Source organism: Branchiostoma floridae, chromosome 18 (assembly GCF_000003815.2).
Source record: "Branchiostoma floridae strain S238N-H82 chromosome 18, Bfl_VNyyK, whole genome shotgun sequence".
Taxonomy (NCBI): domain Eukaryota; kingdom Metazoa; phylum Chordata; class Leptocardii; order Amphioxiformes; family Branchiostomatidae; genus Branchiostoma; species Branchiostoma floridae.
In genome coordinates, this window is record NC_049996.1 from 2,206,322 (window position 1) to 2,232,578 (window position 26,257).

A 26,257-nucleotide genomic window follows, 5' to 3' on the forward strand; every position below is an offset into this window, starting at 1 on the left:
ACTATCCGCAAGAGGCGCTCTTCTGACTTTTGCCGCTGACCACATTACTCAGGACAAACAAACGTACACGTCCGAGACTGTCAAAAGTACACAAGCTTTTCATCTCAAATCTTTTTCTATGAGGAGGGGGTGATGAATTTATTATCAACGATTTGGGGGCCCAATTTTATTTTGGAAGGGACTCTTTGAGAGTGCCAATTCGGAGTAGTACAGGTGTGAGACCTTCAGATCCTCTAGTTACGTTTCTCCTAAAACACGGGACCTCAGACCCCCCCCCCCCCTCCCGACATCCTTCAGCAAAGCTAGGTAGTCATTTTCACCTCAGTCAAATGAGGAAATAGGTGCAAAAGCGGCATTGCAATTACATGTTTCAGCAATCGTTTTTTGTCGCTTTTTTTTACTCAAGATTTCGCCAAATCCACGAGATTCGTTCCCATTAGCTCACAACAGTGTCCTGCATCGGATTCAAATCGAGAACTTCAAGATTCTAAGTGAACAAACCCAGCCAAAATACCACTTTTCCATCTTTTACAGATATAGAAAAAGGAGAGATGTGGTATTAAACAAAACATGTTAGCCAAATTTTATCAGGCTTATTACCTCCAGAAAAAGGCATGAAGGACTTAGGCTTGCTGATGACCTTCCCTTCTGCGTCCAGAAACCTTTCCGGGTCAAACCGGTCCGGGTCAGGCCAGTAGGCGGGGTCCATGTGGAGGGAGTGCAGATTCGTCAGGACCTATCAGAGACACAGGCACCTAGGTGAACTTTCAATGTACGATTATAAACTTGTTACTATGTGCATATATATATATATATATATAGATAGAGAGAGAGAGAGAGAGAGAGAGAGAAATGTGGCCACTATAGACAAGTGGCCACTATAGAGAAAATGTCGGGAACTCCAAATCCTCGCAAACTATGATTTTAAACCAGCGCAGTGTGACATACGGCCGCTGTATGGTCACAATAGGCAGTGTTTCTGTATCTACGGGACCAGAAATCGTGTGGCCGTGGCCGCGTGGGACAGGTGGCCGCTATAGACTATTTTTGTAATGCTTAGGTCAATGGGAAAAATCCAAGGGACGGACAAAAAGTGACCACAATGGCCAGGTGGTCGTTTTGCAAAGGTGGCCGCTAATACAGGTTTGACTGTAGTTAGTGGAGAGTGTTTACATAAAGTCTATATACCATAACTCCCGCTGGTAGATCAAACTCTCCGAAAGTGACGTCTTGCGTGGTGGAGTGCGGCAGGCCTAGAGGAGCAACAGCGCGCATCCGCTGTACTTCCATCAGTGTAGCCTCTGTGTAGGGCAGCTGGGCACGGTGGGACAGGGCGGGCTGGGCGCCTCCAACAACTGCATCAAGCTCCGACTGGACCTGTGAGGTTCAACCACGAGAAAGCAGACAGCGTTGACCAGATGATTGTCAAAGGCAGGCATCGTTCATTTGAAAAAGTTTGTTCACACTTCCGAGTGCGCATGCACGTCGACCTGGATTTTTGGGTCATATGTCAAAGGTTAAGGCCCCTGACCTTCAACAGTTCTCATCTAGACCTTTGTCTCGATTTGCATAAAAATGTGATTTGTTTATGTCTCAGGGGCCTTCATCTTTGACATAGTGCCCATAGTTCTTGTCGCCACGCATGCGTCCTTGAAGTGTGAACGATTCTTAGTCAGGGACCTTTATCTATGACTTATTACCCACAGAGCATTGCGCTGCGCATGCTCAGGTAGAGCTGTGAACCTCCATGTGTCACCCACAAGGTATTTCGCTGCGCATGCTCGTTCGCTAAACATACGCAGCGAAATGCACTGTGGATAATATGTCGCAGTTGGAACAACAAACACCATACGTGTGGGTAATTAATTTATAGAATTTAAAAGATACGTACCTTCTTTTGTACGTCCGGATACAGAACCATGTACAGCAGACACCATCGCACGGTACTAGTGAGTGTGTCCAGGCCACCAAAGAGGAGCTCAAAGGTCATGTACATCACGTGTTCCTCGGTGAAATATTCTATCTTTTCCCCCTTTTCAAGTTCCACCAGGCAACAATCGAGGAAGTCTCGCGGATTCTCGCGGTCCAGTTTCTGGCGATGGCACGAGATTTCGTCCCACAGAAACGCGTGGATCTTCTCATTGTATTTCTTGACATCATGGAGAGACATATTCACTGGACATTGGGATATAAATTGTGCTTTGATTTATCTATTATATACATTTGGTGAGGGTTGAACACCAAGTTTTCTCTATTGCAACAAGGAATCACTAACTTTAAAAGTTGATATCTTTATGCTGATTATTCGCCTATATACTGCAGGATTTTAATTAAACATTGAGAGAAGGCCTGGTGCAGGCTAGTAGGACAGCCTGGTGGAGGCTAGTAGGAAGGCCTGGTAGAGACTAGTATGTAGACCTTGTGGATGGAGGCTAGTAGGAAGGCCTGGTGGAGGTTAGTGCGAAGGTCAGGTGGAGGCTAGTAGGAAGGCCTGGTGGAGACTAGTATGTAGACCTTGTGGATGTAAGCTAGTAGGAAGACCTGGTGACGGCTATTAGGAAGGCCTGGTGGAGGTTAGTGCGAAGGTCTGGTGGAGGCTAGTAGAAAGGCTTGGTAGAGACTAGTATGTAGACCTTGTGGATGGAGGCTAGTAGTAAGACCTGGTGGAGGCTAGTAGGAAGGCCTGGTGGAGGTTAGTGCGAAGGTCAGGTGGAGGCTAGTAGGAAGGCCTGGTGGAGACTAGTATGTAGACCTTGTGGATGTAAGCTAGTAGGAAGACCTGGTGACGGCTATTAGGAAGGCCTGGTGGAGGTTAGTGCGAAGGTCTGGTGGAGGCTAGTAGGAAGGCCAGGTGGAGGCTTGTAGGAAGGCCTGGTAGAGACTAGTATGTGGACCTGTTGGATGGAGGCTAGTAGCAAGACCTGGTGACGGCTAGTAGGAAGACCTGATAGAGGCTAGTAGAAGGCCTGGTGGAGGTTAGTGCGAAGGCCTGGTGGAGGCTAGTAGGAAGGCCTGGTGGAGGTTAGTGCGAAGGCCTGGTGGAGGCTAGTAGGAAGGCCTGGTGGAGGTTAGTGCGAAGGTCTGGTGGAGGCTAGTAGGAAGGCCTGGTGGAGGCTAGTAGGAAGGCCTGGTAGAGACTAGTATGTAGACCTGGTGGATGGAGGCTAGTAGGAAGACCTGGTGGAGGCTAGTAGGGAGGCCTGGTGGAGGCAAGTAGGATGTCTTGGTGGAGGCTATACTTACCACCGGGAACAAATCGCAGAAAAGGGAACACGTTGATGATTTGCCCAGCCCCAAGTCGGTCCATTGTGACGAGCACGGCGTCCGACAAGTCCCTGAACCTCCCATCACCATAGTCGAAGCGATTTCCAAAGACTATGGAGCAGATGACGTTTGCTATTGTGAAGTGTAGGTCACTCTCGGGGTCAAATGGCTGTCCTCCGTATTTTGCAACCTAATACATGGGGCGAAAATGGCTGTCCTGAAGGCTGGCTGGCTGATCTATCAAAGCTTTTTGCTTTTGCTTCCATATAAAGAATATTGAAACCATGACACTTGTTAAAAAGAGTGAGGGTTCTTCTCGATGTAAGTGGATCAAACCTTGGAGCCTAGTCTCTGTCGGGTTGATACCTTGTGTGATAATCGCCTGTTATGTTATTTTTCCAAATCTCAATAGATAAGTGAGTCAAGTCAAGATCTTAGATTTACCTTGGCACAAAGAAAGCCTGTTTCTTCTCGAATCTTTTCTTCAATGCTGCCCATTCCTTCTTTCACACCGAGAGTCCGCAGGATTGTCGAAGCAAACTTTCTCTTCTGTTTGAACGCCTTACCCCATTGGGTACTGACGATAGCTTTTTTTTTATTAAAAACAAAAACAAAAAATAAGAATTGTAACAAAGTAGTATATAACGTGCAAGCTATACGTTATCATTTGACGGGCCTGCAACTCTTGAGTGGAGCTTACCTCGAATAAACGGGGCAAGTACCTTCCAGGGATTTGAAACAAGAACCTAGTCAATAATCCGAACAACAATAGTAACTTTCCACCTAGTACCTTCTCAAGTTGCAATGCTGTATCAACAAGAGTTCGTAGACCTCAGGCCTGCATGAAATGTATTGGGTGTCCGTAGACCTATTGTGTATTTTTTTTTCCTTTTTGTCTGCGGTACGTGGTTGGAAATGTGAGCTTTTTACCGTGTTGGTTGTGCACCATGAAAAAGTCTGAAATTCTATTTCCTGACTTTGTAAGTTTGGACATGGATGAACATTACTTATTTTGGATTTCTTAAGTACATAACCAACCACAGTACCTTGAAGTTGTTGAGACAACTTTTTGCTACTTTTTTTTCTCAGATGGCCCATGCAGCTATTCTGTCACATGATATATTCAGTACTGATATCTTCCTACATGCAGGCAATAACTATCCTTAATATGTGCATTGTTTCTTCCTTCATACTTCTTAAATACATGTAGAAAAGACTTGAAATAGAATTCACGAATCATTTTTGTGTAGACCTCAACAATGTTTGACCTTCAAATTCAAAGCTTTGACCTTGAAAGAGGCTTGGTGTCACATACCCTTCCCAAAACCGTTGATGAGGTCGAATATGTAGTTTTGTGGCCTGGACGCGAACAGCTCGGACCTGTCCACAAGCGCGTCCTTGACGGCAGTGTAGCCGTTCAGAACCACCACATCTTCCATCCCCATCCTGACGGTGAAGACGTCCCCGTACTGCCGCCTCCACGCCGTCAGCTGCAGGTGAGGCGCTCGGCCCAAGGCGAGGAGGTGCCCGAGAACGGGCCAACATCCTGCCGGGTAAGGAGGGAGGTTTCGGGGTCGCCTAAGATACAGGCACGCTAGAAGAAAGGCAAGGAAGAACACGAGAAACGTCTGAAGATTCAGACCGGAGAGCTGAAAAATCTCAGAGAATGCGCCATCCACCATTTTCTGCCATGAATGTTGTCCCAAGAACACTGATCGTATTGGGTCGCCTCGGGTCACTTGCACCACTCGAGCGAGCTACATGTAACATGTAACTGTAAACACGCCTGTCTTTGTAAGGTAAACCGGTTGTCCTTGAAAAAGGCGAGGCATGCTAAGATTCAGGTGATGGCGTTCTGGCAATCGGGACATGCATTTTTCGTAAGCGTTTTTTTCTTTGCGCGTCCAAGTAATTTGAAAAAATACAATTTTTGAAAATGTGCTTTATATAGCGGAATTGTTTTTTTTTATACAAAACTATCAATAACCAGGACATATTCAAATATATCGAAATATAGGTTCTCGGATTAATTGAGATTAAGCTTGCCATTCAAAATTGCAAAAGCCATGTCATCGCCACCAAATTCAAGCCCTATTCACATGAATCTCATATACATGTATGTCTTGCCCTTTAATTTCAAGGATAACCGGTTCACGTTTCAAGGACAGGTGTGTTTACATTTACATGTAGCTCGCTCGACTGGTGTAAGCGACCCGAGATGACCCAATACGACAACATTCCTGGCAGAAAATGGCGGCTGGCGTACTCTTTTCAGAGATTTTTCAGCTTTCCTGTCTGAATCTTCAGACGTTTCTCGTGTTCTTCGTTGCCTTTCTTCTAGCGTGCCTGTATCTTAGGCGTCCTAGAAACCTCCCTCCTTACCCGGCAGGATGTTGGCCCGTTCTCGGGCACCTCATCGCCTTGGGCCGAGCGCCTCACCTGAAGCTGACGGCGTGGAGGCGGCAGTACGGGGACGTCTTCACTGTCAGGATGGGGATGGAAGATGTGGTGGTTCTGAACGGCTACACTGCCGTCAAGGACGCGCTCGTGGACAGGTCCGAGCTGTTCGCCTCCAGGCCGCAGAACTACCTATTTGATTTTGTAACTAGTTTTGGAAAAGGTATGCTCAAAACCTCCCTGGGCCTGTTGTTTTTGTAATAACAGAATGTTGAAGAAGCATATACATTCAATGACATATAAAAGGCCACGGAACTACATATTGGACCTCGTCGTTGGTTTAGGGAAGAGTATGCGATAATTTCTTTCAAGGTCAAAGTTACATTGTTGGGATCCAGCAACTTCATTTAAGGAAGGTGGAAAAGTGGTTTTGCGGTTAGGGCTATTGAATATACAAGTTCTGGGTTCGAATCCCTGGTAGGCCCCGCCCAGTGTTGTGTCGTTGGGAAGGTCGCTTTACATACATTTCCTTGCACGACTCAGTTGAAATTGATTTGCATGCTTCGGTTAGCGACGTCCTTTTTATTTCTTTTATTGACTAAATATAAGGTATCAGCAGTGCACAGTGGGGAAAGGCATTCAAACAAAAGAGAAGGTTCGCTTCGACAATCCTGAGGATCCTCGGCGTGAAAGAAGGAATGGGAAGCATTGAAGAAAAGATTCGAGAAGAAACGGACTGTCTTTGTAACAAGGTAAATTGTAAATCTTAAGACTTTCAGAGAGATGCAAGCAGCATTATATATTATATATATATATAATAACAACTATTATCCTTGTAAATGTGACAATACTTTAAGTTTAGGACCGCTTGCATGACAAGCCTTTACGTTTGGGAACGCATTGTTACAAGCGACACCTTAGCTGCAGTATGGAATAGAGCCAGTCATAGTTTTCTTATACATTTATTCATGTCTGTAATGTTTTCAATCATTTCAAGACGCTTAGTTTGAATACCACCAAAATCTTGGACAATGAAGTAGATTTTGACAATATAATGGCTTGTCACTCTCGCATTCTACTAGGGCGACGACCAGGCTAAGCGACTGGACAGAGAACTATATGTTTTTTTCGCTTTGTATGACTTAGTGCCTTTTAAATCATACTTTACACTTTTTACCTTGTATCAATTTCTTATTGTAGAATCCTTTCCTTTCCTTTCCATTCCATGTAGGTTTCACAATACGAAGGACAGCCATTCGACCCCGAGGGTGACCTACAGGTCACAATAGCAAACGTCATCTGTTCCACGGCCTTTGGAAGTCGCTTCGACTACGGTGATGAGAGGTTCAAGAAACTGGGGGAAGCAGTTCTCATCATAGTGGACCGACTTGGGGCTGGGCAGATCATCAACGTGTTCCCATTCCTGCGATTTGTTCCAGGTGGTGAGTATCGTGTAGCTTCCACCAGGCCTCCCACTAGCCTCCACCAGGCCTTCCTGTTAGCCTCCACCAGGCCCTCCTACAATAGCCTCCACCAGGCCTCCTACTAGCTTCCACCAGGCCTTCCTACTAGCCTCCACTATATATGCCCTCGCACAATAACCTCCATCAGGCCTCCTACTAGCCCCCAACAGGCCTTCCTACAATAACCTCCACCAGGCCTCCCTCCACCAGGCCTTTTGATTAGCCTCCACTAGGTCCTCCGACAATAACCTCCCTCAGGCCTCCTACTAGCCTCCATCATGCCTTCCTATTGGCCTCCACCAGGCCTTCCTACTAGCCTCCACCAGGCCTACTTTGTAGCCTCCACCAGGCTTACCTTCTAGCCTCTACCAGGCCTTTCTACTAGCCTCCACCAGGCGTACCTTTTAGTCTCCACCAGACCTACCTTGCAGCCTCCACCAGGCCTACCTTGCAGCCTCCACCAGGCCTACCTTGTAGCCTCCACCAGGCCTACCTTGTAGCCTCCATCATGCCTTCCTACTAGCCTCCACCAGGCCTTATTACTAGCCTCCACCAAACCTACCTTGCAGCCTTCACCAGGCCTACCTTGCAGCCTCCACCAGGCATACCTTGTAGCCTCCACCAGGCCTACCTTGTAGCCTCCACCAGGCCTTCCTACTAGCCTCCACCAGGCCTTCCTGCTAGCCTCCACCAGGCCTTCCTAGTAGCCTCCATCAGACTTTCCTATTAGTCTATACCAGGTCATCTCTCAATGTTAAAGAGAAGTCCTGCAGAATATTGGTGAATTAAATAAAGCATAAAGATATCAACTGTTAAAGTTAGTAATTCTTTGTTGCAATAGAGAAAACCTGGTATTCAACCGTCATCAAATGTTATTGCACATGATAGATAAACCAATGCACATCTTATATCCCAACTCCCAGTGAACAAGTCTCTCCGTGATGTCAGCAAATACAATGCGAAGATCCACGCGTTTCTGTGGGACGAGATCTCGCGCCACCGCCACAACCTGGACCGCGAGAATCCGCGAGACTTCCTCGACTTCTGTCTCGTTGAGCTCGAAAAGCGGGAAAAGGTGGAAGATTTCACCGAGGAACAAGCGATGTGCCTGACCTATGAATTCTTTATTGCTGGAGTGGACACCCTCACTAACACCATGCAATGGTGTCTGCTGTACATGGTCCTGTATCCTGACGTACAAAAGAAGGTATGTTTCTTTTGATTTGATGAACAAGATGTTACACACTTCCGAGTGCACATGTGCAACGACATGAATTGTGGGTAATATGTCAAAGATGAATGTCCAGTCATGCTATGTTTATGTCTCAGGGGCCTTTTCCTTTGATATACTGCCCACAATTCCTGTCGCTGCTCATGCGTAATCGGCAGTGTGAAAGAGGTCATAATCTATCCAAGCGTATGATGTTCATGGTTCCAACTCCGCATACACAGCGAAACGAATTGTGGGAAATATGTCAAATGTTAGGGCCCCTGAGACAAAGAAAACACGATTGGACATGTACAGTAGAAAACGTGGTCTAGACCTGTTTACAAGTTAGGGTCCTTTACCTTTGACATATTACCCACAGTACATTTCGCTGTGCTGCGCAGTTAGAACTACTTACCTCCTTATTCAAATGAATGACACATAACTTTGATAAACATCTGGTCAACGCTGTCTGCTTTCTCGTGGTCCAACCTCACAGGTCCAGTCAGAGCTTGATGCAGTTGTTGGAGGCGCCCAGCCCGCCCTGTCCCACCGTGCCCAGCTGCCCTACACAGAGGCTACACTGATGGAAGTACAGCGGATGCGCCCTGTTGGTCCTCTAGGCTTGCCGCACGCCACCACGCAAGACGTCACAGTTGGCGTGTTTGATCTACCAGCGGGAGTTAAGGTAAACTAGACCGCCACGTACATAGTGTCAAGTTTACACTATATAGTATAGTATTACACTCTCGTCACATGTGTACATATAGGGCCGTATAGAAACATGCTAAACTTGAAAGCTTAACTTGAAAGTCATTTTGATCTCTGGATCAAAGATGGCACTGTCATTTCGAATTTCCAACACAGATTGAGAAATTGGACTTACCCAAATTTTCGACTGCCAAGCACCAGACCAACATACAGAGGCACCTGGATTAGTGGTCTCACTGAACAAAGCAAGTGGGGAACATGCAGAAAAAAATGATCGTAAACTACCCAGAGGGGCCCCCTTTTTAAATGGGACTGTAGCATAAACAGATACATATAGGCTTTTTTTCCTCTTCTACAGATCCTGACGAACCTGCACTCCCTCCACATGGACCCAGCCTACTGGCCGGATCCGGACCGGTTTGACCCGGAAAGGTTTCTGGACACAGAAGGAAAGGTCATCAGCAAGCCCAAGTCCTTCATGCCCTTTTCTGGAGGTAATTGACCAAAGAATATTTCACTGACTAACCCCATGTTTTGTAACATCACTCCTATATCTGTAGCCCTAGTTTCTGGCAAAGTGATATTGTGGTTAGGGATCTATAGGTTCTGGGTTTGAATCCCTAGCATGCCTCAATGATGTGCCCCTGTACGTATTGTACAAAACTGTTGTATTAAACATTGCAACAGGCAGTTTATCGGATATGCGAAACAAACAAAAGAGCTCATGAGAATGTTTTAACACACCGTAACACCTCCCCAGGTAGACGTGTGTGCCTTGGAGAGCAGCTCGCCAAGATGGAGCTGTTTCTGCTCTTCTCCAGCCTGCTGCAGAACTTCACCTTCAAGTCGCCAGAGGGCGCGCCTGTACTGTCTGCTGAGGGCATTTTGAGGATCACACTAGCTCCCCCTTCGTATAAGATATGTGCCATTCCGCGTTGAATGGCCATCTCACCATGGAACGAAAAGGGGTGCATACTTTTGCATGTCATAATGTAGTTAGAATACAATACTGACATTGTGTATATCTAAAGGATTTTCTTTCTTTTGCTTGACCTTATTTGTTTATAATATGTATGTAAGTTATCTCTATAATCTATCTTGATCCCAGTACATCTTTAATTTACTTGCCTTATGAGCTTTTGATGGTATTTTGCATTTATTACTTAGGCCATGTTGATTTGATTACTAGTATATAGATGACATCCTCTGGGAACTCCAAAACTGATGCGAGCGAGCGAATAAAAAAAAAAGTTTGGCCAAAAAAAAAGTTGCCTTCAGTATGAAATCTAAGTGGTCAATACATGTAGGACTAAACACACATAGTATGGTATACCAACAGTTAGATGTAGGGGCCAGTACATTGAACGGGTGCAAAAGTTTTTTTTTCTTGGACCGATCCAATAAAAACAGACCTGAAAAAAAATATTATAAAATGGACATGTCGGCAGTCGTTTGGGGTCTTACCAGGCCAAGAAGACAACAAGAGCGAAGTCGAGTACTGTAGAGTTTATAGTCATTTGTACGAAGTTTCTGCAGTCAAAGGTACAGAGACAGTTAGCCTTTATTACATGGAGATGGGAGTCGTATAATCCTCCAAACAGATTCCTTTGTAGCAATATTGACCAAATTACCATTGTTTTAAGTATTGCCAAGTTTCCACAGACAATCAGGTCCAGGTTCAGGTCCGGACCTGGAAATGATCCTCTGGACCTGAACGGGACCTATACCTGAATTTTCTGTACTGGTACCTACCCCTACCAACAATAGATTTTTTTCTATCTGTCCTTTCACATCTTATTCTTTTACTTTAGATTTAGTTTGGCTTTCTATGGCATTAGTTTTCTGATACTTTTTTTTAATCTATGGCATATATGTGCTCATTTTACAGCTGCTTTGCACAATTTACTGTGTGGTCAAAAACTTTTTTTTTGGAAACGGCCGAAAATTGATGCGAGCGCGGATGTCATCCATATAATCAAATCAACATGGCCTTATTGTAAAAAAAAACTGAATTCAGCTGTATGTTGCGAAATCCCCCAAATCAACATTAATACTAACCCCAGCTGGTATTTCTGGAAAGACCCATGGGTCCTAAACCACGTGTCGTTTAGTTAACTTTTCAGTAGCATGGGAGTGTGTGGAAGAGACTTATCCGGCGCTATATCTCCAGAACCAATCTTGGGATTGCCATGATAGAAGTTTCTTTGAGGATTAGAATAATTTATTTGAGATTACTTCATTGAAAGCTCACAATCAATTAAGAGGACTAGTTTTTGTCAAAATTTATCATATGTTTGAAAGGCAAACAAACATTTGTTGTTTTCTAAATAAACTGGCTTAAATCAATGGTTTTAATCAGTGGAAAAAAGTTTCTTCTACCATGAAATGTGCCACACAAAGCGTTCTGCTAGTTCATTCTAGTGACGCTGAAGAAGAGTGATGGATGTCACTCGAAACGTCCGGAAGTAAATATCCGTTTTTTTATCCAGTTGTTGAGATTGAATTGTATTTGAATATTGCTTACCTGGATGTCTAACCTTCATAAACGTGTAAAGCTATATCATTCTATACAAAATGTGGTGAACACGATGGTAATATCCATGTCTATATATTTCTATGATTTTCTAGCTCAAAATTGCATACGTTTATCAATTCATTATAATATGTATTCTGATGAGTACTTTGCATTTTATTTTTCTGTTCTATTTCTAAGTTTTTGACTTAAAAGCTACACGAGGACCCACCCCGCATGGTCTTTTTAGCGAATGCCCACAAACGCCCACTCTAGAGAAGTCCGCGCTGCACGAATCTCACTTTTTTTGCTTGGAATATGTCCACGTTGTGCTCCCATGTATTAATCCTGAGTTTCAAGTCAATCCATCGACCTGAAGTGACATAAATCAAAGTTTTCGATTCTCGATGGTCTTTTTAGCGAACGCCCAGCAAAATGTCTTTTTAGCGAATGCCACTTTATCCACAAAAATATCAGTCGTCGCGCAACGACACCTACCGCCACAAACATGTTCAAGATGGTGTCCCATTGATGTGTACGGAGTTTCCGTGCTTTACAAGCATTTTAAGTCCCTGTTTTTGGTCAAAATGTAGGACGCCGATACTGCCATACATTAACAATGGCATTCAAATACAATTCAATCTCTACAACTGGATAAAAAACGGATATTTACTTCCGGACGTTTCGAGTGACATCCATCACTCTTCTTCAGCAAAAGCAGAATGAACTAGTCAGAACAATTCAATACCAGTACAGCTAACTAGAAAAACTGGTTTAACCACTAACTCGTTAGGATCATATGCAAAAGGTTACACAAATGTAAATCATGTTAGGATAGTTCCTATGGTCAGACAATACCATAGGAAAAAACTATTGTCCTTTGTGTTGCAAGGCGGGGTCCCATGTACTGGAAAGTTCTACGCGCAGTCCTCCCTTCCGGTTTAAGGTGGGGTTGTAGATCCGCTCGTAGATGGCCTCCTTGACACCCCGTTCGTACCACCGTGGTTCGCGGTCAAGAATGTCTGTAGTATCCAGTCTGAAGGAATGTCCTTGGTGTAGCTGAGTGTGGTGGTAGATGGCAGAAGAGTATCCACTTGCTGTAGCCCTGCAGTGTTGTTTGTACCTTGCCTTCAGTGGTTGACTGGTTTCTCCAATGTAGGTGTCGTTGCACTGTGGACCTTCACACTTAAGTCTGTAGATGACGTCAGACTTGGTGCCTTTCTGTACACGGTCCTTTGGATGGACCAACTTCTGTCTGAGGGTGGAGTGAGGCTTAAAGTTGGTGGCAATGTTGAAGTTCTGTAGGATTCGCCGGAGTTTCTCTGATACTCCTTGGATGTACGGGATTGTGGCATTCACTGTTGTCTTCTTCTTGTCCAGTGGCTTACTGTTTGAAGGTTTCTTGGACTCATCACATGGTTTCAGGTCTTTGTTGAAAGACCATTGTCTGTAGCCACACTTGTTCAGGGCGTCCTTCAGGTGTCGGTGCTCGTTGGATTTGGCTTTCTCTGAAGTGATGATGGTGTCCGCTCTGTGAAACAGGGTTTTGATAACGCCCAGTTTCTGCTCTAAGGGATGATGGGATTGAAAGGCCAGGTATTGGTCGGTGTGGGTTGGTTTCCGGTACACCTCTACATTGATAAGTCCGTCTTCCTCTACAATGACTTTGGAGTCCAGGAAGGGTAGTGCGTTGTTCTGGCTCATCTCCTGTGTGAACTTGATGTTGTCGTCTATTTGGTTGATATGTTGGAAGAACTTGTCTGCATTTGTCTTCTTCAATCTGGAGAAGGTGTCGTCCACATACCGGAACCAGTTGGCGGGCGGAGTGTCCGGGAACGTGCTCAGGGCTTCTGTCTCAAATCTCTCCATGTACAAGTTGACAACTATAGGGGATACTGGAGAACCCATAGCGCATTGAATTGTTCTGACTAGTTCATTCTGCTTTTGCTGAAGAAGAGTGATGGATGTCACTCGAAACGTCCGGAAGTAAATATCCGTTTTTTATCCAGTTGTAGAGATTGAATTGTATTTGAATATTGCTTACCTGGATGTCTAACCTTCATAAACGTATTAACAATGGCAATTCAAAATGGCGGGCACTAGTCATGTGACCTCCTTATGGGACTGTTCTATAAGTATCGCGGGAGGGACTGTTGTAGCATAGCTTATCATACAACCATTTTAGAGTGAATTCTGAACAAGATTTTCAATTCATAGTGCTATCATCTGACTGATATTTACATTGTGGTCCTTTTTTCTGTGCTATAATTACCCAGGTTTGAGGAACTTAGTGCAAATATGGATATTGATTCTCCTCAGTGCCCAATTAATGTACAAAAGGCTCAGACACATTAGTGTTATGAACATGTAAATTCTGTGACCACTTGTTTATCGAAGACGAGACACATTTTTTACTAGATTGTACATTATATGAATACGAACGCCAATCCCTATACAATGCCATACGAATAGACAACAATTATAAGAAAATGTCAAGACAAGGCTTATTCAAGTACTTGATGTCATGCACGGACGGTCATGCTATTGACGCAATATGTGAATATGTCTCCATGTGGTTCAAAAAGAGAGAAGAACATGTTAGATGCAGCCATTAACGATTGTAACACATAGTGTCTTAGTTCCCTCTCCATTTAGCCTAGTTTAAAATCACTGTATAGCTTAGCCTAGTCTAAAACCATTGTATTAGTTAAGTTTCTTTTTTCTCTGCATCCATAAGACCACATGAGGTCCTTCTGTGCATTTAGCCCTCAGGCATGAATATGCAATAAAGATTATTATTATTATTATTATTATTATTATAAACCTGACTAGGGGCAGGTAACCAATACTAGAAAAACATAGCTATTCATTATTAACAATACTATTTACATTATAATAATAACTCTTCACCAAACTGGACTTTTCTTATCTTTATTTGTCACAGAAACATTGCTACAATGAGGATTTGATTAGATGAGTATCTGTTACAGTGTGTACAAACTTATTTCAAATACAAAAATGTATTTCATTTCACTTCCTAAATATTTTTAAAGTATTGGAAGAAGTTGACAAATAAACAATATCAATTGCATTATTTGTGTGCAGTAAAATGTGACCACATGCTATCAATAGCCTAATAAAATGTTGGAACATGGCACAAGCGGGCTCCTCTTCTGAGTACAGAAAGGAAATGTTTTATAACATTTAGTTATGACGTAGAAAATTTCAATTGTAAAATGTACCTTTATTAACATTTACAAACAAATTGTTTTTTTCTCTTCTTAATAAATGACAACAATACAGGTAAGTAAGGTGTGTTTCCTTTTATAGCAGACCAGGTAAGACACCGTACAGGTGAGTAACGTGTGTTTCCTTTGCCTATAGACCAGATAGGGTATTATACAGGTAAGTAAGTTGCTTTACTCACCTGTATAATACCTATCTGGTCTATAGGCAAAGGAAAGACGCCTTACTCACCTGTATAATGGCCTATATGGTATATAGGCAAAGGAAAGACGCCTTACTCACCTGTGTAATACCCTATCTGGTCTATAGACAAAGGAAACACACCTTACTCACCTGTGCGGTGTCTTACCTGGTCTGTAATGGAAGGAAATACACGTTACTCACATGTACGGTGTCATACCTGGTCTGTTATAAAAAGAAACACACCTTACTTACCTGTATGGTGTCTTACCTGGCCTGTTATCAAAGGAAATACACGTTACTCACCTGTATGGTGTCTTACCTGGTCTGTAATCAAAGGAAATACACGTTACTTACCTGTAAGGTGTCTAACCTAGTCTGTAGTCAAGGAAACACACCTTACTCACCTGTACGGTGTCTTACCTGGTCTGTACTGAAAGGAAATACACGTTACTTACCTGTACGGTGTCTTACCTAGTCTGTTATAATAGGAAACACACCTTACTCACCTGTACGGTGTCTTACCTGGTCTGTACTGAAAGGAAATACACGTTACTTACCTGTACGGTGTCTTACCTAGTCTGTTATAAAAGGAAACACACCTTACTCACCTATACGGTGTCTTACCTACTCTGTAGTCAAGGAAACAGACCTTACTCACCTGTACGGTGTCTTACCTGGTCTGTAATCAAAGGAAATACACGTTACTCACCTGTACGGCGTCTTACCTAGTCTGTAGTCAAGGAAATACACCTTACTCACCTGTACGGTGTCTTACCTGGTCTACTATAAAAGGAAACACACCTTACTTACCTGTACGGCGTCTTACCTGGCCTGTTATAAAAGCAAACACACCTTACTTACCTGTATTGTTGTCATTTATTAAGAAGAGAAAAAACAATTTGTTTGTTAATGTTAATAAAGGTATATTTTACAGTTGAAATTTTCTACGTAATAACTACTAGTAAATGTTATAAAACATTTCCTTTCTGTACTCAGAAGAGGAGCCCGCTCGTGCCATGTTCCAACATTTTATTAGGCTACTAATAGCATGTGGTCACATTTTTCTGCACACAAATAATGCAATTAATATAATGTAAATAGTATTGTTAATAATGAATAGCTATGTTTTTCTAGTATTGGTTACCTGCCCCTAGCCAGGTTTATAACACTAATGTGTCTGAGCCTTTTGTACATTAATTGGGCACTGAGGTGAATCAATATCCATATTTGCACTAAGTTCCTCAAACCTGGGTAATAATAGAACAGAAAAAAGGACCACAATGTAAATATCAGTCAGATGATAGCTCTATGAAATGAAAATCTTGTTCAGAATTCACTCTAAAATGGTTCTATGATTAGCTATGCTACAACAGTCCCTCCCGCGATACTTATAGAACAGTCCCGCAAGGAGGTCACATGACTAGTGCCCGCCATTTTGAATTGCTATAGTTAATGTATGGTAGTATCGTCGCCGTACATTTTGACCAAAAACAGGGACTTAAAATGCTTGTAAAGCACGGAAACTCCGTACACATCAATGGGACACCATCTTGAACATGTTTGTGGCGGTAGGTTTAGGTGTCGTTGCGCGACGGCCGATATTTTTGTGGATATAGTGGGCATTCGCTAAAAAGACATTTTGCTGGGCGTTCGCTAAAAAGACCATCGAGAATCGAAAACTTTGATTTATGTCACTTCGGGTCAATGGATTGACTTGAAACTCAGGATTAATACATGGGAGCACAACGTGGACATATTCCAAGCAAAAAAAATGAGATTCGTGCAGCGCGGACTTCTCTACAGTGGGCGTTTGTGAGCATTCGCTAAAAAGACCCTCCCGCAATTAGCCCTCGGGCATGATTTTGAAAATAGCTATAGACTAAATTATTTCTACGATTATCCAACCAACTTACAAGCTTAATATAATTATAATACATAACTATTTCTCTACCAAAATTAGATATGTAGGGTTGACGTTTTGTGTCGTTATTTCAAAACATATCACAACGAACGAATGTTTTGGATTCCGATAGCCAGGCATTCTGTCTTTTGCACTGTATGAAACCATACATAAAGTGTAATTTATTAGAAAACACACGACCCAAACCAATTGTAAGTTAATCTGTTTTTTATTCGTTGAAAATCAGTGATTGAGTAATCATAGGGAATACTGCATTTACAGTATCAATACGCCACCGTGCGAAATTTGAATGTATGACATCAGGCCATAATGTACACCCAACTTAATAATAACACCTTTCGATGTAACACACCAGCTTCACAGGCAAGCGGCGCTGCAACAGCTGGTTTAAACCTGGCTATACTGCACTTATACACACTAACTTTGCATATATATCTGCTAAGCATTGTTTTAAAGCTATCTGATGAGAATACCCCAAATGTTCTTGGTGGCAACGAGTTCAACTATACGACAGTTGTCGGGAAAAACAACACGTGGTCTAGGCCTCATAATAGAAATATTACTTGGGGTTAGAATGAATGTTGATTTTGGAAATTTATAATAATTATTATTATAGTAATAATTATCCTTTTGTGATAAATAATAACCAGGCTATACCAGAAAATATCATAAGTAAATTAGAGATATTCTGAGATTAACTGAGATTATAGATATGGCCAAAACAATTACTGTTATGTTGATTATATACGTGAACATACACACATAAGCAATTAGATTAAGCAAAAAAGAAATCATTTTAGACATGCAACTATCGGTATTATCATGTCAAAACATTATGACATGCAAAGTATACGTATGCATCCCTTTATGTTACAAATGAGATGTCGATTCAACGCGGAATGGCGCGTATCTTGTAGGAAGGAGGGGTTAGTGTGAGCCTCATATCGCCTTCAACAGACAGTGCAGGTGCGCCCTCTGGCGACTTGAAGGTGAAGTTCTGCAGCAGGCTGGAGAAGAGCAGAAACAGCTCCATCTTGGCGAGTTGCTCTCCAAGGCACCCGCGTCTACCTAGGGAGATATTACAGTTCGTTGAAATATAATGAGCTTTTCTCGTCTGTTTTGCATAGCCGGTAAACCGCTTGTCCCTGGAAGTAATATAACAGTTTTGTACAGCTGGTTTAATGTATTAATACGCAAATTTTGTGTTCGCAAATCCAATCCAAAAGAAACAGTTTTTTCTGGAGATATTTTACTTTCAGTTGCAAGAGCACTTGTTCAATAATCAATAAAAAAAAATTCCCCAAAATCCGACCGTTGAATCGATTTTCTGGCATCTACAACTGTACTTTTTGTTACTATCCGCAAGAGGCGCTCTTCTGACTTTTGCCGCTGACCACATTACTCAGGACAAACAAACGTACACGTCCGAGACTGTCAAAAGTACACAAGCTTTTCATCTCAAATCCTTTTCTATGATGAATAGGGATAAAAGGGATTTTATTATCGACATAAACACACGATTTGGGGGCCCAATTAAATTTTGAAAGGGACTCTTTGAGAGTGCCAATTCGGAGTAATACACCATACAGGTGTGAGACCTTCAGATCCTCTAGTTACGTTTCTCCTAAAACACGGGACCTCAGACCCCCCCTCCCCCCTGACATCCTTCACCAAAGCTAGGTACTCATTTTCAACTCAGTCGAATGAGGAAATAGGTGAAAAGCGGCTTTACAATTGCGGGATTCAGCAATCTATTTTTGTCGTTTTATGACTCAAACTTTTGTCAAATCCAAAGAGATTCGTATTAATCTTCGTACACATCAATGGGACACCTTCTTGAACATGTTTGTGGCGGTAAGTGAAGGTGCTGCTGCGCGAGGGCCGATATTTTTGTAGATATAGTGGGCATTCGCTAAAAAGACTTTTTGCTGGGCGTTCGCTAAGAAGACCATCGAAAATCGTCAACTTTGATTTATTTCACTTCGGATCGATGGATTGACTTGAAACTCAGGATTAATGCATGGGAGCACAACGTGGACATATTCCAAGCAAAAAATACGAGATTCGTGCAGCGCGGACTTCTCCAGAGTGGTCGTTTGTGGGCATTCGCTAAAAAGACTCAAATAGTATGCGTACAGAAAAAGGAGAGATGTGGTATTAAACAAAACATGTTAGCCAAATTTTATAAGGCTTATTACCTCCAGAAAAAGGCATGAAGGACTTGGGCTTGTTGATGACCTTCCCTTCTGCGTCCAGAAACCTTTCCGGGTCAAACCGGTCCGGATCAGGCCAGTAGGCGGGGTCCATGTGGAGGGAGTGCAGGTTCGTCAGGACCTATTAGAGACACAGGTACCTAGGTGAACTTTCAATGTACGATCGTAAACTTGTTGCTATGTGCACAGATATATATATAAGGTAGGTACAGTCAAACCTGTCTATAGAGGCCACTCAAGGGTCTGGGGAAATGTGGCCACTATAGACAGGTGGCCACTATAGAGAAAATGTCCAAATCCTCGCAAACTACGATTTTAACCCAGCGCAGGGTGACATACGGCCGCTGTATGGTCGCAATAGGCAGTCTTTCTGTATCTACGGGACCAGAAATCGCGTGGCCGTGACCGCGTTGAACAGGTGTCCGCTATAGACTATTTTTCAATGGGAAAAATCAAAGGGACCGACAAAAAGTGACCACAATGGCCAGGTGGTCGTTATGTAAATGTGGCCGCTAATACAGGTTAGACTGTAGTTAGTGGAGAGAGTTTATATAAAGTTTATATACCATAACTCCCGCTGGTAGATCAAACTCTCCCACTGTGACGTCTTGCGTGGTGGCGTGCGGCAGGCCTAGAGGAGCAACAGCGCGCATCCGCTGTACTTCCATCAGTGTAGCTTCTGTGTAGGGCAGCTGGGCACGGTGGGACAGGGCGGGCTGGGCGCCTCCAACAGCTTCATCAAGCTCTGACTGGACCTGTGAGGTTCAACCACGAGAAAGCAGACAGCGTTGACCAGATGTTTGTCAAAGGCAGACATCGTAATCTCCAAGCAGATTCTGCGTGGTATAAGGGAGAGGAGTAAATTGGCCACGCGAAGATCTCAATTTACTCCTCTGCCGGCTAAACTCCTTCCCCAGCTTATGTTATTGTCTTCTGCCACAAACACCATACGTGTGGGTGATTAATTTATCAAATTGAATATACTTTTTTTAATTTATTTATTTTTTATTCATAAGAAAGCTAGGTTACAAATTACAATTACAAATTAAATATACGTACCTTCTTTTGTACGTCCGGATACAGAACCATGTACAGCAGACACCATCGCATGGCGTTGGCAACTGTGTCCAGTCCGGCAAAGAGGAGCTCATAGGTCATGTACATCACGTGTTCATCGGTGAAATCTTCCACCTTTTCCCGCCTTTCGAGTTCCACCAGGCAAAAATCGAGGAAGTCTCGCGGATTCTCGCGGTTCAGGTTCTGGCGATGGCGCGAGATCTCGTCCCACAGAAACGCGTGGATCTTCGCATTGTATTTGCTGACATCACGGAGAGACTTATTCACTGGGAGTTGGGATGTAAACTGCGGGTTAATCTACCTATCATATACCAATTCCATCTGACGAGGGTTGAATGGCAGGTCATCTCTGTTACAACAAGATATCACAACATTTTACATCTTCATGCAATAGGACTAGTGGCCACTTAGATACATAGAGATACATAGAGAAGGACACAAGCTATTGTAACAACATATATACCGTACTAATTAGTACTTATTATTCAAATGAATTTTGCGGAAAGCTACTTTCCATAACTGTGAAGAGAAGCCTGGTGGAGGCTAATAGAAAGACTTGGTGGAGGCTAGGACGAAGACTTGGTAGAGGCTATTACGAAGGCCTAGTAGAGCCAGTACAAATGCCAAGTGGAGGATAGTAGGAAAGGCTGGTGGAGGCTAGTAGAACGACTTGGTGGATCCATGGAGGCTAGTAGAAAGACCTGATGAAGGCTAGGACGAAGACTTGATAGAGGCTATTACGAAGGCCTGGTAGAGCCAGTACAAATGCCAAGTGGAGGATTGTAGGAAAGGCTGGTGGAGGCTAGTAGAAAGGCCTGGTGAAGGCTAGTAGGAAGTCTTGGTGGAGGCTAGTAGAAAGACCTGATGGAGGCTAGGACGAAGACTTGTTAGAGGCTATTACGAAGGCCTGGTAGAGCCAGTACGAATGGCAAGTGGGGAATAGTAGGAAAGGCTGGTGGAGGCTAGTACAAAAACTTGGTGGAGGCTAATAAAGATACCTGATGGAGGCTAGGACGAAGGCTTGGTAGAGGCTATTACGATAGCCTAGTAGAGCCAGTACAAATGCCAAGTGGAGGATGGTAGGAAAGGCTGGTGGAGGCTAGTACAAAGACTTGGTGGAGGCTAATAAAAAGACCTGATGGAGGCTAGGATGAAGACTTGATAGAGGCTAGGCTATTATGAAGGCCTGGTAGAGCCAGTACAAATGCCAAGTGGAGGATAGTAGGTAAGGCAAGTGGAGGCTAGTACAAAGACTTGGTGGAGGCTAGTAAGAAGTCTTGGTGGAGGCTACACTGTACTCACCACCGGGAACAAATCGCAGGAAAGGAAACACGTTGATGATCTGCCCAGACCCAACTCGGTCCATTGTGACGAGCGCAGCGTCCGACAGGTTCTTGAACCTCTCAGCACCGTAGTCGAAGCGACTTCCAAAGGCCACTGAGCAGATGTCGTTTGCTATAGTGAAGTGTAGGTCACTCTCGGGGTCAAATGGCTGACCTCCGTATTCTGCAACCTACATGGGGCGACAAATGGTTGTCCTAAAGTGAACACATTAACCGGTTTGATCTATCAAAGCATTTTGCTTTCATATAAAGAATATTGAACCCATGATACTTGTTCCCTCCATGAAAAATGGAGATATGTTTTTTTGTGAGTCTGCATGTCTGTCTGTGTGTTTGTGTTTTTTTCCGGATTTTTAAAGTCAACCTAACTCAAGAACCTTTGAATGGATTGCAATGGTATTTGGTACATAGGTGTTGGGAAGACAAGGGTCAAGGTCAATTTTGGGCCCCCTGGTATTTGATCCTGATACTGCAGCAGAAATTCTGTTTTTTTTTAATATCTCTTGACCTGGACGCGCTATGCTTTTGATGTTGTTGTCGTTGTCTCTTTAACCGCTTCAGTTCGTCGGTATATGGTCACATGTGCTTTCCCTCACTTCCTTCGCTTTTGATTTCTCATTGGCAGATAGCTTGTGATGTAATAAAAATAGTGGTATATTGCTCAGCACCTTGCTCTCGAACTGCAAAGTGGAGCTTTTGTTAAAATCTTCAAAGGAGAATAAGTAAACCAAGGAACAGTGGATTTCCATGATGTTTGGTATGTATGTAACCAAGACAAAGATGTACATAATAAAATGCAAATTATGCTATTATTATATCTATGTTTGTCGTGTTTTTCATTATAGGACCCAAATACATGTACCTTGTGTAGTTTGTGGCAGGTGGACCATTAACAACCGCCAATTCTGCATATAAGCCTTTAATTAGCATAATTAATGCAAAAGTGCAATAATTTCTCTCTGGTAAATGGTATGACTATCAGCATTGTGACGGTTTGAGCGGTTCAAAGTTGCACATAACCAAGCAAAGATTATCTTCTGTGGCAGTCCTTTGAAAAATCAGAATATTTCATGGAACTATGAGGTCTCCGAACTCTTGTTGAAAAGATGTCCAGATCTAACAGATACAAGTGTATGCCTGTGCGTGACTTCTTCAACACTGATAATGATCTGGTAAACAAACATTCATGCCGTGAATATTTATGCACAGGTTGTTACTGGCACGGCAATGCATGGTCATGGACATGGTCATGGACATGGTCATTCATGGTCATGGTCACGGGACAAAAAAACATTTGCGACCTGCATACCGCTCGGTTCTGCATTTGCATATTGTAATTTGTACATACATAAGCACAGTACGGACCGTGCTGGGGTAACGGTAAAGAAAGGAATGGTCGAATATCTTGTTCATGGTCATGGTCATGATCATGGCCATGGTCAAGGGACAAAATAGTAACGATTTGCGACCTGCATACCGCTAGGTTCTGCTTTTGTATCTTGTAATGTTTACATAAACAAGCACGGTACGGACCTTGCTGGGGTGACGGTAAAGAAGGTTAGGGTCGAATACCTTGTTTTTGTAAGACTCTCCTAATATATATGCAGCAGGGCCTCTATACTGTCATGGGGTGTCGAGTTTTACTACGCCATAGCAACACGTTTCAATTAGATCTACTTCTCATTCAATTCTAACAATTTCTTCATCATACTTGGTAACATTTATGATTTTGACAATGAATTAGAAGCTATCTAAGTGGGTGATATCGTCTTTATTTGTTATCAATGAGATACTATACGTAACACTGAATGAACTTGCATAATAATTGGCTCCTTGCCTTGTTTTGAATGTCCAGATGCAACAGATATACCTGTAAGTGACTTCTCCTGCACTGATAATGATCTCTTAATAATATCCCTGTCACATTATCCACGATCTTCGGGCGAATCGATGGGACATTGGCCATATTTAAGATCGACAGATGGTTGCGCGTATTTTTCACCTGAAACCCGTCTCTGTCACATATAAGCCATACTTTGTAACTTAAACAATTATTGTGCAATAAAGTTATTAACATAAGCGAGGCTCGGGTGATTGCCTCAGAATCGTCGTCCGATCGATTTTCGCCAAATGTGACAGGGGTATAAAGCTAAGGGCACAACCCGCTGTACATTCAAATACGTGCTATCTACGTGCCAAAACGTGGGCAATCTTTTGGGATCCGTAGGTGGTAAGTACCGCATGCGTACGAACTCGTAGGGAATCCGACGGATTTTGGAGCAGAGCAGTGACCACCAATCATGTCTTCCCTATCCTTATAATGCATTTAATGGCAAATAGAAGCTGTCAAAAGTCACCTACCTGACGTTTCGTTCTCGAAAAACTAACATTGAGAGGGTAGCCCGGCTTCTAAAATGTCCATTCTCAACTTTTCGGAACTTTCTGACCGGTGATTTGCATCCAAACGCAACTCGGTGACCTTTGACCCCATCTGGCACTACAATGACAGCTACATAACAAACTGCTTTCTAGTGTTCCAGGCACCCAAAACAGGCTTAAAAGTCTGTTTTTTTCGACATAATAAAAAACCTACAACCCTTACCTGTAGAATACAGCTCCAAGATGCCAACATTTCCAAAGAAAAACACATCTTCTGATACTTTTAAAAATCAATCCTGTGGGGACTCACCGGGGACCTTCTGCGCAGCCGTCAATTAGGGGTCATTGCCCAGCACGCAGGCAGGGCTGCGGATTCGTCCCCCATACGTGCCAGTACGGGCGACGCGCCTGCCCTGTACAGCCTGGACGTTTTCAGAAATACGTGGCGGACGTGGCCTCCAAAAAAACGTACGGACAAATTGCACGTACGGCGTGTGCCCTTAGCTTAAGGGCGCGGTCACATAGGTCGTGCGATCGCCGTACGATTTTGATGCGGCAAGATTTTTAAGTAGGCTGTGACAGAATCAAAAATCGACAGGAATCCAAGATTGCCTTCTGAGTTGTAAGACAGCTGTACTCTGAAGGAAATATGTATGGCAGTCCAAAAATACGCCTGAGGTTAGGAATCTGAAGTTGTGCCCTAAACAAGCGACCGTGCCATGAATATGAGTGCATCTGCCGTAACTGCCTTCGGATCTTAGCAGTCAGGGATTGAAATTGATTTTGGGGATTAGGTGCACTGGTGCACCCAGCTTAAAAAATTGGGTGCACCAAAAAATATTTGGGTGCACCACTTACATTTAAGTAGAATGTCAGAAAAACCCAATGATAAAACTCAGTTACAAGCTGTCAAATTCTTAAACAAGTACCGTGACAGACATTTTTATTATCTTTCTAACACTTCTAACACAGTCAAGAATATGATGTATACTAGTATACTTTGATATCTTTACATACATAAGCCTATGAAAATATTTGGGTGCACCCTGTGTACCCACTGAAAATAATTGGGTGCACAGCTCCAATTTTGTTTGCACCTGGATGCACATGCATGCACCCAGTATTTCGAGCCCTGTAGCGTGTATAAATTGCCGTTCAGCTCACTTGTCATCCGTACAGCATTCTTCTTGTGCTGCATAGTACTGTACAGCGTAATTCGGTTCAAGCATCCTATGATCGTATCTTCAGCAGATCTATGAAGGTAGCCATCGCATTTTCAGTAAATTTCGGCCATAACTTGATTTTCGAGGGCCTCTTAGGGTGGCCCCAAACCTCAATAACACAGAAAACTATAGGGTTTATATCATATGGCTGCTCATACTTCCACATACATAATCAAACAAACAAAGAATGGCCGACCCCAACCTTCCGACCTCGGCATAGTTTGCCTGCTTTTTCTCCTGCAATTGTGTTTTTTGAATATTACACTCATATGTACGAAAGTCAAGACTGTCACATTTCTATCAAGAGAGCAGGAGTGAAATTACGTGTTAGAGAACTTGATCAAGAAAATTACAACGCACTTGTATTCATCCCATAGTAGCCTTGTTTTTGACCCTTGTTATGGTCTTGTTTCTCGATAATTTTCCAATATGCCTGACGCAATCCTGCATCCACGTGTCCTGTGTTAAAATGGTGTCGCATATGTGAAGTCCTGGTAAGTCCCATAAGGACCCTTGTTCAGTGTGTACGATATACTAGATATACGCAGTGATTTAGTAAGGTATCTACTAAAAGATATCAAAAAGCAAAAATTAAAAAAAAAATGTAAAATCAAGGTAATTCATTTTCAGGTTTCCTGATATCCCCATGTCGAGCCCAAATTAACATTTTCAATCAATTATTATATTTTTCACAGTTAAGTTTGATTCACAAGATGACAGGAGCAAAACCACGTGTTAGTAAACCCCCTGTTTTTTTTGCTTGAAACATAACTGAGTACGCCCTTAGCGACGGCCTCAGCAACAGTTTTGCTAATGATTCTGAAAGAAATAACGTAAAGCATATTTCTGCATCTGTTAAACGTTGAACATTTGACTGAGGTAATCAGAGCAAAATACTACAGAAAAGTTAGACAAAGTTCTTTCAACTTCTTTGTATCAGTTTTGTTGTGGACTACGATCTGAAACCTCCATAGCAACGGCCTTAGCAGCGATATCGTCCCTATAAGCTGGCAGATGTGTCATTGTTCACAAATTCATATCATATATTAACGGATTTTGATCATTTAATATGGATAAGCTAATGAATAAGCATATTTTTAGAAATCCCCCCCCCCCCA

General features: G+C 43.0%; 3 protein-coding genes across 3 annotated transcripts in view; 1 reads left to right on the top strand and 2 right to left on the bottom strand.

Moving 5' to 3' along the window:
- LOC118405974 (cytochrome P450 2J1-like) overlaps positions 1-4,960 on the bottom strand; it is a 5,468-nt gene extending 508 nt beyond the window's left edge. The window contains exons 1-6 of the mRNA XM_035805828.1: positions 4,580-4,960; positions 3,709-3,851; positions 3,201-3,454; positions 1,799-1,811; positions 1,189-1,377; positions 601-736 (exon numbers count right to left, since the gene is read on the bottom strand). Coding sequence (XP_035661721.1) covers positions 601-736; positions 1,189-1,377; positions 1,799-1,811; positions 3,201-3,454; positions 3,709-3,851; positions 4,580-4,946 — 1,102 coding nt within the window. The 5' untranslated portion in view covers positions 4,947-4,960. The remainder of the gene's footprint in view (positions 1-600; positions 737-1,188; positions 1,378-1,798; positions 1,812-3,200; positions 3,455-3,708; positions 3,852-4,579) is intronic.
- A 554-nt stretch (positions 4,961-5,514) lies between these two features.
- Positions 5,515-10,221, top strand: LOC118405756 (cytochrome P450 2J6-like). Its single transcript, XM_035805482.1, has 7 exons — positions 5,515-5,884; positions 6,271-6,413; positions 6,893-7,103; positions 8,048-8,331; positions 8,831-9,019; positions 9,401-9,536; positions 9,803-10,221. The coding sequence occupies exons 1-7, from the start codon at positions 5,515-5,517 to the stop codon at positions 9,979-9,981; spliced, it is 1,512 nt and encodes a 503-aa protein (XP_035661375.1). The 3' UTR covers positions 9,982-10,221.
- Positions 10,222-17,046: 6,825 nt separating this feature from the next.
- The window catches only part of LOC118405758 (cytochrome P450 2U1-like), an 11,437-nt gene continuing 2,226 nt past the window's right edge, over positions 17,047-26,257 (bottom strand). Inside the window, exons 3-7 of the mRNA XM_035805484.1 lie at positions 21,497-21,707; positions 20,177-20,460; positions 19,684-19,872; positions 19,103-19,238; positions 17,047-17,972 (exon numbers count right to left, since the gene is read on the bottom strand). Coding sequence (XP_035661377.1) covers positions 17,794-17,972; positions 19,103-19,238; positions 19,684-19,872; positions 20,177-20,460; positions 21,497-21,707 — 999 coding nt within the window. The 3' untranslated portion in view covers positions 17,047-17,793. The remainder of the gene's footprint in view (positions 17,973-19,102; positions 19,239-19,683; positions 19,873-20,176; positions 20,461-21,496; positions 21,708-26,257) is intronic.

What these genes read in the sequence shown, in the direction of transcription:
- LOC118405756 (XM_035805482.1), top strand. Translation starts at nt 5,515, where the DNA reads ATGGCGGCTGGCGTACTCTTTTCAGAGATTTTTCAGCTTTCCTGTCTG. An exon ending in CGGACTGTCTTTGTAACAAG is followed by an intron (nt 6,414 to 6,892) that starts GTAAATTGTAAA and finishes CATTCCATGTAG; the next exon opens with GTTTCACAATACGAAGGACA. An exon ending in ATCTACCAGCGGGAGTTAAG is followed by an intron (nt 9,020 to 9,400) that starts GTAAACTAGACC and finishes CCTCTTCTACAG; the next exon opens with ATCCTGACGAACCTGCACTC.